This window comes from Hyperolius riggenbachi, chromosome 9, assembly GCF_040937935.1.
Source record: "Hyperolius riggenbachi isolate aHypRig1 chromosome 9, aHypRig1.pri, whole genome shotgun sequence".
NCBI classification, from domain to species: Eukaryota; Metazoa; Chordata; class Amphibia; order Anura; family Hyperoliidae; genus Hyperolius; species Hyperolius riggenbachi.
This window is the reverse complement of record NC_090654.1, coordinates 232089261-232100406: the sequence shown is the minus strand read 5'-3', so window position 1 is coordinate 232100406 and position 11146 is coordinate 232089261. Positions and strand designations below refer to the sequence as shown.

At 46.1% G+C, this 11146-nt stretch overlaps 1 protein-coding gene across 2 annotated transcripts in view; it reads right to left on the bottom strand.

The window, feature by feature from the left end:
• Positions 1-1864: 1864 nt before the first annotated feature.
• The window catches only part of LOC137533027 (volume-regulated anion channel subunit LRRC8D-like), a 50333-nt gene continuing 41051 nt past the window's right edge, over positions 1865-11146 (bottom strand). For both annotated transcript variants that reach the window (XM_068254162.1, XM_068254161.1), the window contains exon 6: positions 1865-2291. In XM_068254162.1, the coding sequence (XP_068110263.1) occupies positions 2105-2291 (187 nt within the window). In that variant the 3' untranslated portion in view covers positions 1865-2104. The remainder of the gene's footprint in view (positions 2292-11146) is intronic.

Sequence of the window (11146 nt, the reverse complement as noted above, 5' to 3'; positions counted from 1 at the left end):
TGTTACAACAGCATAGCAGTGAAAAATCTCCAGGCAGAGTACACTGCAGGAGTCCGCTATTGTTCCTAGCCACATGGCTAATCAATATTCACTGCACAGTACTGTTTATCATTGCGGATCTTTTGTGTGAGTGAATCATCAGGAAGCAGGCAGGACATGAGGACACATTTGGCTTCATAGGAGACAGACAAACATGGAACCTGCCATGAGCTGTCAGGAGCATCATTCTCTGCAAATACTATATAAAAATTCTGTGAAATCCAAACGTGGACAGTGAAATGCATATGTAATGTAAGTACAGCCAATCTTTAGCTACTGATATATGTGTTTTTTTTCTCTGAGACCTTATACCTAACAGCTCCTCTTTAAATCTAAGTCCGGGCAGTGTCTGAGCAGCGGCGAGCAAGCATGGGCATAAATTCATCTTCGGGTGATCCGGATAGTAGTTATCCGGATGACACCCAGTACTGCTGTGCTGTGCGACGGGCTGGGCAGGGGATAAAGCTTAACCTTCTGACGTCTTCTCCAGCCATCCCTCGGCGCCTCCCACGATGCATTCCACTCTGCGCTCACGTGACTTCAAACACTTCCTCCTTCCGGGTTGAAGGAGGAAGTCACGTGAGCGCCGAATGGAACGCATCGTGGGAGGCGCCGAGGGACGGCCAGAGAAAACGTCAGAAGGGTAAGCTTGATCCCCCGCCCAGCCCGTCGCACAGCACAGCAGTACTGGGTGTCATCCGGATAGCTACTATCCGGATCACCCGAAGATGAATTTAAGCCCATGCTTGCCCGCCGCTGCCCAGACACTGCCCGGACTTAGACTTAAAGGGGAGGGGAGAGCCCCGAGGTGAGGGGGGGGGGAATCCCATCCCCCCCCCTCCCCGCCGAATTGCTGCATGGCTTTCCCCTCATGCTGCGTCCCCTCCAACCCCCACAAAACGGCCCCGAGCGCCCCCCCCCCCCCGTGGGTGCAGGGGCTGCAGGCCCTATTGTTACACTAGTGTAGCTATGCAAAAGAGCTTCTCTGAGCTCTCCAACTAATTTAGTCAGCGAGAAATGCTATTTTCTGAAGCACTTATCTCAAGCTGTCTCTAACTGGTTCTTGTTTGTTTAAGGTTTTTCTACCAGGAAGTTGAAAGGATCATTAGCTCTGCTCTGTTTTATCATTTAAAATACAGAGTGTAATTTGTAAACTGCAAATATTAGAGAATGATGCAATGTTATAGAAAAACAGCTATACAGTATAACTGAAAATAAAAATGAGACTCGTTTCTTTATTACTAATGTTCTACACGTACAATTCTTATAAGGTTTTTTTGCCTTAGTGTCACTTTAATATTTGCTGTACAGGAAAACGGATAAACACTTCTAACAATTTCTTAGTAGGACTAGTACTATATGTACTTCTGTTTATCTTATTATGTCATATGTCACTTCAGGTGTCCTTTAAGTTTGAGTAAAGGTTGAAGACAGTGACATATGACTCCATGCACAATAGCCCTAACCCCGGATCCAATACAGGGTTGCTTCATTATATACCATATGGGGAAGTGGTAATGGTAATATTTACGTACATTATTATAGTCAAAATATATAGTATCAACTAACAGGTTTTTTGGGCTACTTACAATATAGTGGAATTCAAAGATGTACAAAAGTTAAAAAAAAAAAAGATAGGCACTTAACAGAAGAATTATCCCAGCATACAGTTTGTAAGAATTCATTACTCATTAGAGGTAAAATGTAAAAGAGTACAATTTCATTGAGAAGAAACAAGAAAGAGGATCAGTGAAAAAAGACAGGAGATTCTGTAACAACGGATTTAAGTCTTGTCAGACAATTATTGCTTGGAAAAAGAATCCGATATGTTCATAGCTAAATTTTATTCGTAGATTTCAAAGACTAAAGGCTAAGAAGAAAAAAATTGAAGGTATCATTTTCTTCTCTTTGCAAAATACCATCACTCAAAAAGCTTGTAAAATAAATAAGAACTTTGAAAAATCAGCATTTTTTTTTTATAAATAATATTTCCCAGGCGGTGTGAAGTGGTGCGGAATGTGTTAGGAAGCAACAGAGATCCTCAGCATTTATTTTAGATTGCAATTCACCAGCAGCAGTACTTCATGCTATCGATGGGCCGCTCGAGAATTAAGCCGATTCTGTTGGAGGTCATCTTTCTGAAGGCCAGGATAGTCTCGCTGGTCAGGTGCAGGTTGTTTGAAATATCCAAAACGCGCAAAGAGTACAAGTTGGCCAAGACAACCAGAGCTTCCTCGCTCAATCTGGTGTTACTGAAAGGGAAGAGACGTTTGTAAGAAAATCTGCTTTCATTAAAGAGAACCCGAGGTGGCTTTGTATAACGTTAGTGGGGCACAGAGGCTGGTTGGGCACACTAACACCAGCCTCTGTTGCCCCATGGTGTGTGTCAAAGACCCCCCTGCTCGCCGCTATACCCCCGCAATGCTGGCGACACGCAGCGTGTCGCCAGCACAATGTTTACCCTAGCGCTGTCTGTCAGCGCCGCTCCGCCGCCTCCTCCGCCTCCTCCGCATCGCCGCTACCCGCCCTCGTCCCTTCCCTCACGCTGATTGGAGGGAAGGGACGAGGGCGGGTAGCGGCGATGCGGAGGAGGCGGGGGAGCGGCGCTGACAGACAGCGCTAGGGTAAACATTGTGCTGGCGACGCGCTGCGTGTCGCCAGCACTGCGGGAAGGATAGCGGCGAGCAGGGGGGTCTTTGACACACACCATGGGGCAACAGAGGCTGGTGTTAGTGTGCCCAACCAGCCTCTGTGCCCCACTAACGTTATACAAAGCCACCTCGGGTTCTCTTTAAAAACAAAACAAATTGTCAAAGTCATATTTTGATCCAAGTCAAGTATTTGGAATTTAATACCTGCGTTTCCCTGAAAATAAAAGTGTTTTATATTCATTTTTGCTCCAAATGTTGTGCTAGGGCTTATTTTCAGGGGATGTCATATTTCTATGAACACACAAGTTCCTGTGCTATTTGTCCTCCTGCCTTCCCCACTGCGCCACATCTTCATCTGCTGGATCCAACTATTATGTGCCTCTGTGTCCCCCTTGTAACTTTAGTGTTCTGGTGTCCCCCTCTGTACCTGTGTCCTCTTCTATCCCCTAAACGCCTGTGTCCCATGTAACCCTATGGCCTCCTAGTGTCCCCTGTGTCCTCCTCTTACCCCTAGCTCCATATCGCGCTGCCCCCCGTGCACTGCAATGTCTACCTTATCCTCTTCTTCCCCCCAGCTCCATGCTGCTCTGTCCCCGATCTTCAGCCTATGGGGAAGAAGTACGGCAAATTGTGCTTCTATTGGAGATGATGATCACGTAGGCTGGACCATGGCTCTGTTAATGGGCTGATCACTGCAGGAGCCTTGGTCCTGCTTGTGAGACCATCGGCTCCAGACAGACAAGTTGCCATACTTTTTCCCATTACTGCAGCTAGGGCTTACTTTCGGGGTAGGGCTTAAATTTTGAGCATGCTCTGAATTCCTATTAGAGCTTACTTTCAGGGGATGTCTTAATTTCAGGGTAAGAGGGTATAAGTAGGAAGCATCTTTCCATCTCAATTAACTATAGTAAAACTCAAAAGAACAAACAGGGACACCGGGAGCCCTTTTGGTGTATTATCGTAAGATAATTAACTGAACGTAAGCGTATATAATACTCACAAGTCTGGGTTGCTATATGAGGCAACCACTCTGCTAGGCATGTGGGGAAATCCCGTCCCCACTTGGTCTTTCTAGGGATAGGTCGCAGCTCCTTTGAAAAAATCCTTCACTTCAAGGATGTCGTGAAGAACCCACCTCTTTGGGTGGCGTAACATGTTATAGAGATGTAGGAGGCGCATGGCTTATCTCAACACCATAGAAAATTCCACAATCAAGACCCCAATATAGTGGATGTCTGTCCTGTAGAATACCTCCCGATGTGGCTAAACGTAAAGGTAGATTAAAAGTCAGAGAAATGTTCTGGGTCTTTAAATTTAGGACCCTCCAGCCGAGAGGCCTGAACATTTGCCTAGAGCATAACCTATGATGAGTCCCTTTCTACCATCGCCCACTCCATGTCATCCTTTTACCCAGTCCTTTTTCCTCTCCAATCTCTGCCTTTACCTACGTCCTCCTCCCCCACCCCACCTATCCCCCTTCCCTGCCCCCTACCCTCACTGCCTACCCCTTTTCCCCGCCTCAGCAAATCATTTCTTACCCCCATATAGTTTTTGAATAACAGAAGGCCAACATATGTCTATATGAAGGAGATTCCAATAACCAAGCCCAAATTATATAATGAGGGATTCATACAATATAAATTGGTATAAAATGTATGTATAATCTTTAACTACTCTGTCGTATACTTTGTTTTTAACTATTCTGCATTTTTTTATCTAGTTTTATACCTTATGTTCTTGATTTGTAAAAATGTACATATGTATTTAATGTAAATTTTATACGCCTATGCATCTTTGAAACTTTGAATTTTGTTTTACTAGGTCCCATAATCCTATGATTGATTAATCGCTACCCCATAGAAGTGGGCATAAAAGCCCCCCCCCCCACATCTCCCTTTTTTTTGCACCTACAATCCCCTTTAACATATAGAATACTACGCTCTACATGCCCCTCCCCCTCTTATCCAGCATACAGGCCTTTAATCCTCTCCCTACAATCAGTACCTGAAGGCTTGACTCCTACCATACTAAGACCGGCCCCCTTTTAACTGCCAGCAACTATTTCCACTAGCCACTGGGATGCATAGATTCTTTATGATATACTTTCCCTAAAATTCCCCTTAACATATAACATCCATTTTTAATTTCTGCCAATTATGCCCCATTAGCGTTATTACCACTTCTTCCTACTATCATACAAAGAACAGCCTTCCTCTTAGCATCTGGTTGCCCTGACTACAGGTCACATGGCACACAATCATGTGACCACATCGATCTTTCTAACTTAGGGCATACAAAGGTATTCCTCCCTCCACTTACAGCGTCTCATCACAATGGATACCAGTCACATGACTTAAGGTCTCGTGACTTCCTCTCCTCACGTTCCCGCTCTTGGAACGCATCACACGCGTCACCTCTCCCCCCATACAACGTCACGTCTGCCCTACTGGCTAGCCACCTATCCTAGGTTCGTTTACATGTTGCTACAGCAACCTATCCTACGTTCACTCCCCATGCCTCCTCCTTCCACCCTGCCCTCTGATGACGCAGCGCACAGTGCTTCTGAGCGCTGACGTCACTCTCCCACCTTTTCTCCGTTCGTTTGACTGCAAAAAAAACTATATTAGACCTTCCCACCTAACGGCAGGTAATGGTGCCCAGTCTCTGTATCTTCCTAGAGGTGAGACTCATTTCTAGGCTATTTCCTCCCTTGCACGCCTTCTACAGTATTCTAAATAGCCTACCCTCTGTGCCTCACTTATATGGGACACTGATACAGCAATACCATGCTTATATGGGATATGTATAATGGATTTTGCAATACTACCATCTGTCTATAAATACCTCTGCTATCAATGCTGGGTTTTTTTATTGATTATTCTAAATAGTTTTTAACATACCTTGTGGCATTTTATACCTATGTAGTTCTGGATGCACTTTTACTGCTGTCAATACCTATATAGATCTAAAAGAACCCTATTACTATACTATACTATACTATACAGTGCAGTGGTACATATATTTATTTTATACATTTTTATACATTCTTATTGTATGCGAGTTCTGAGTGTCCATATTTGTTTTTTTTTAAAGCATATCTTAACCACTTCAGGATTCTGCGTGCGCATAAGTACGCCCCTGAATCCTGAAGTGGTTTCCATGGAGTGGCCGTTCCATGTCAGTTCACGGAGGGTGTCTCCGTGAACACCCTGCGAGCCTCCGATCGCGGCTCGCAGGGTAAATGTAAACACGCGGGGAAGATCTTCCCCGCTGTTTACATACATATGGCGCTGCTGCGCAGCAGTGCCGTAGAGGAGATCGGCAATCCCCGGCCTCTGATTGGCCGGGGATCGCCGGTATCTGATAGGCTGAAGCCTATCTGAGGCTGTGCAGGACGGAAATCCATCCTGCGCTGCTCATGGGGAGAGGGAGGGAAGGGGAAGGAGGCCAGAAAGAGCTGCGGAGGGGGGCTTTGAAGAGCCCCCCCGCAAGCGCAAACAGCCGGCGGCGATCAGACCCCCCAGCAGGACATCCCCCTAGTGGGGAAAAAATGGGGGGGAAGTCTGATCGCCCTGGCTGCTATCTGATCTGTGCTGCTGGCTGAAGAGCCCCCGCAGCACAGATCAGCAAAACCACCCGAAACCCGGAAGTGGTTAAGGGCGCCTCCTAAATCTCTATATCTCAATTAGGAGACTGCTGTAAAATTCAGAAAAACTAGACATGCGCTACTTTTGCAACTGTGGCAACTGTACGTTAGTGTCCTTATCGCTCTGGAATGCATCTCTCTGCAAACTGAACCAGTGGACAGAGCACACCAGCACTAACGAATGTTTAACCACTGTATTTGTGTATATGTACAGTGTTAAAGGAAAGGTTCAGGGAAACCTGTAAAAAAATAAAAATCCCTATCCACTTACCTGGGGCTTCCTCCAGCCCGTGGCAGGCAGGAGGTGCCCTTGCCACCGCTCCAGAGGCTTCCGGTCGTCTTCGGTGGCCGACCCGACCTGGCCAGGCCGGCTGCCAGGTCGGGCTCTTCTGCGCTCCAAGGTCGGGCTCTTCTGCGTCCCACGCGGGCGCGCTGATGTCATGCGCAGTACAGCCCGGAGGACGTCTGATGACGTCAGCGCGCCCGGACGGATATCCGTCCTGCGCAGCTCAGAAGGGAAGGGAGAGGGACGGAGCGACGAAAACGCTGCGGAGGGGGGCTTTGAAGAGCCCCCCCGCAAAGCGCAGAGAGCCGGCGACGATCAGACCCCCCCAGCAGGACATCCCCCTAGTGGGGAAAAAAGGGGGTAAGTCTGATCGCCCTGGCATAATCCTGATCTGTGCTGCGGGCTGGAGAGCCCACGCAGCACAGATCAGACAGAAATCCACTGGTCGTCAAGTGCTTAAAAGGAAATCATTTGGCAGCCTCATTATACTTCTCACTTTAGGTGTTCTTTAACTCTCCAAATCTAGCACTTGTCCTTAATTAATTCAAGCGCCAAAAGGATAAAAGGAAGCTAAATGAGCTTAAAAACCAAATTCTTGGTGAATAGAGGAGGTGGTGGTGGACTTGCCTCCTCCAAGTAGACACACAACGACTGTAGTAAAGACAGTCAATATATTTTATTTATGAACTCCAAATATGCAACGCGTTTCGCAGGTTTGATCCCACTTCATCAGGCAATAACAACGGAGCAATAGCATATGTGGTCAGAAGAAGAGCCAGGCACCTCTGGAAACCAGCCCTAATAGCAACTGGTAGACAGATCAGTCAGGGATGACACTCAAAGTAGGAAGAGTAGAGGCTAGTTGAATTTGACAGAATTAGGGATGGTCAATAAGACAAAAAACAAAATTCATGCAAATGTATGAAGCTTTGAATAGATGTAGCAGTTGCATTTTATCAGTCCATTTCCAATCTACATATATAAAAATTCCTCCAGCTTTGCATCATTAGCATCTCACTGTGAGCGCTGTAATAACAGCGCAGGAGATGTGGGTGCAGCCGGTGCCACCATAGACAGCGCACTATGAGTAACTTCAGCGCCGTCAGAAGTCGGAGCTGAAGTTGCTCTTAAAACACTATAATTCGGCCTCTAGCAATAGCTGAAAGCCGAATTATATCATTCCCCACTATCCATGTGGAGGGGAGGGGGAATAGTATTTATGGTGCCGGGAACTTGTGCAGTAGCAGGATAAGCCATATACCGGCAATGTCCTGTGCCCAAGTCTCCCGGCGGCCAATTCATATGTACAAAGCTCACTGACCATCCCTTCCTAGGGTCACTGCATCACAATGAAGTACTTCTGTCTTCTGGAGATGGCCAAATGAGATGCAAATTTTGCTGGCCTGCATGCACATTGAACGCAAACTACGGTATATGCAGCTGAAAAATGGGACAATCCAATATATTTCCTGTTGATGTGGACAAGTTCAGTTCCAAGCTGCATACAATTTGCATGGTAGATGAAGTTATTTGCATCTCATTGACCACCTCTAGAGGGACCCTCTAAATCTATTTGACTAAGCACAGAAGTCAAATAGTTTCTTCCGGCTGTGTTTCCAGCCATGACAAGCGCATGTGGACTGGGCATGTGCAAGATCTGCGTACACCCAGCAGAACAAAGGTCTGGATACACTTGTCCATGGCCTGAAGAAGGGATCCCTATGCTGGATCAGTGGGCTGCAAGGGGATCCAGGAAGCCTCTAGAACAGAGTTCCCCAACCCTGTCCTCAAGGCCCACCAACTGTACATGTTTTGCAGGAAACCACATACATGCACAGGTGAGGTAATTCGTGTCTCAGCAGAGCTGATTAACTACCTCTGTGGATTTCCACAAAACATGCACTGCTGGTGGGCCTTGAGGACAGGGTTGGGGAACACTGCAACTATCCAGAGGCTTCCCACTACTGAGGCAAGTATATAACTCCGAACTCCCAAACCCCCAATTTAGGTATATTTTGAAGCTGTGAGATTATCTGTCTGCTGATGTCTCTCACACAAAACAAACCGTGATTTTGCAACTTCAACATTACAACAGCTTGGGCATGATCTCTTTTAGGCCGGATCCACACTATAAGCGCTTTGTGATTGATTAGCCCTTTGAGTGCTTTTAAAAATTTCTCCCATTCACAGTAATTAAAATTATGCGAAAAATCACAAATCGCTTACGCGAAAAAATGGCTGCAATTTTAATGAAAGTGATTGGTAAAACTGTTTAAAAAGCGCTAAAAAAAGCGCAAATCCATAACAAAGCGCCCAAAAAAGCAGTTATAGTGTGGATCCGGCCTTACTTAGAGAATGAGCACCATAGTGAAATGCAGGGGTTTCAGGCAGCATTGGCCCCTTTCTCAAGAGCTGAGTGAAAATACACTGAGAATGGTCACATACAGATAACGATAAAATAAACAGATTCCTTGAGGGGCAGGCACAGTACCAATTATCATGGGAACAGTAACATGAATCCCAAGGAAGAACTATAGTTTAAAATAGCACTTTCACACAATCCATTAAAACTGGATTCATCATTTAAACCAGATGGTACCTTAAACTACACCTGAACTGAGAGAGATATGGAGGCTGCTATATTTATTTACTTTTAGTATTTTTCAGTTGCCTGGCAGTCCTGCTGCTCTACTTGGCTGCAGTAGTGTCTGAATCACACACCTGAAACAAGCATGGTGCTAATTCAATCAGACTTCAACCAGAGCACCGGATATGCTAATTAGAGACAGAGGCTCAGCAGGACAGCCAGGTAATCTGCATGGTTTAAAATGAAATAAATACATCAGCCTCCATTATCCCTCTCAGTTCCGATATGAAACAGGTCCTCAGCTTTTGAGAGAATCAGATCAAATAATGGCTGATCAGTTCAGGCAATGAATCATGGAAACCATGACATTTTTTTAGGCATGTTAAATTCTGTCCTTCACACTTGTCCATGCCACACAAGGTGGGTTTAGAAGGTTAAGTAAACATACATTTGTCAGGTCACCTAACCTTTGGAACCATAATGACACATAGTAGAATGCAGTAAATGATTCAGGACACCCACTTTTACGTATATAGTCGCATATAAGCCGACCCGTGTGTAAGCCGGGGTACCCATTTTTCCCTCAGAAACCAGGAAAAGGTGATTGACTTGAGTATAAGCCCGCCTCCCCAGTATAGCCCCCTTCACAGTAGCCAGATGTTCCCCCAGTACAAGTCAGCCCCCCTCCCCACAGCCAGATGTGCCCCAGAATGATACAGCTGTGTCTGAAGAAGCCACTAGATGGAGTCATAGATATGAGACACAGCGTTTGCCACACAGGAAGAATCCCAGATCATTGCATGTTGCAGGGGATGCGGGGCACGGACACAGCAGGGCACAAGCTGGTAAGAGCAGGATCACTAGAGCACAATTCTATCGCTCCTCTGCCATTAACAAGACTTGCTCCACCATCCGTTTTGCTCCACTGACTCGCATATAAGCCGAGGGGGTAACTTTTCACCACATTTTTTATGCTGAAAAATTAGGCTTATACGCGAGTATATACAGTATGTTAAAAATCAGAATCACATACTTACCTTAAAGGGGTTCTGTGGAGTTCTGCAAAAAACAAACACTGACACTTACCTGGGGCTTCTATCAGCCCCCCGTAGCTGTCATGTCCCACGCCGTCCTCCTCAGATCACTCTCTCCCCGCCGCCGGTCCAATTATGCGTCTAACGCTACTGCGGCTGTGCGTGCTCGCTCCCGTTTGCATCTTCAGGAGCTTATTGTGCAGTACAAGAAAACCTTGTACTGCGTCTGCACAGTAAGCTCCCGAAGACGCGAGCGCGCATTATTCGTCTTGTTAGGCGAATAATTGATCGTTGCTGGTGGCGGGGAACGGGTGATTGGAGGAGGACAGCGCGGCGCATGACAGCTACAGGGGGTTGATAGAAGCGTCAGGTAAGTGTCATTTTTTGCAGCATTCCAGGAAACCCCTTTAAGAGAGGGAAGCCTCTGGGTCCTATTGAGGCTTCCCTCGCTACTCCATGGTCGTCATCCACATCGGGACCGCTTAGCTCCTCTTTCTATAGTGTGGCTACCCGAGCCCGCCGCGCAGTATCATGGAGCCATGCTAATATGAAGAGGTGCTGCATGGCCCCCATGTGATTAGCCTGATTAGTCTGATTAGAATTCTACCCACCAGCGCATTCTGGGAGATGAGCTGTTTTCTGGTGATTTTAGAACTATCAGTTAACAACCATCCTGCAGAAATCACCTGTCAGTACTAGATGTCGCCACCTGTGATACATTTTAGAAAGTGAATCATGGAGAGGAAAGATTTTACAATGGGCAACACTAAAGAACAGAACGTATAAATGAATATTGTTAAAAAAAAAAAAAAAAAAAAAAAAAGCAATTCTATTAATTATGTTATTTTGACAATTCCTCTTAAAAAGGGAACCTGAGGTGAGAGCGATATGGAGGCTGCCATA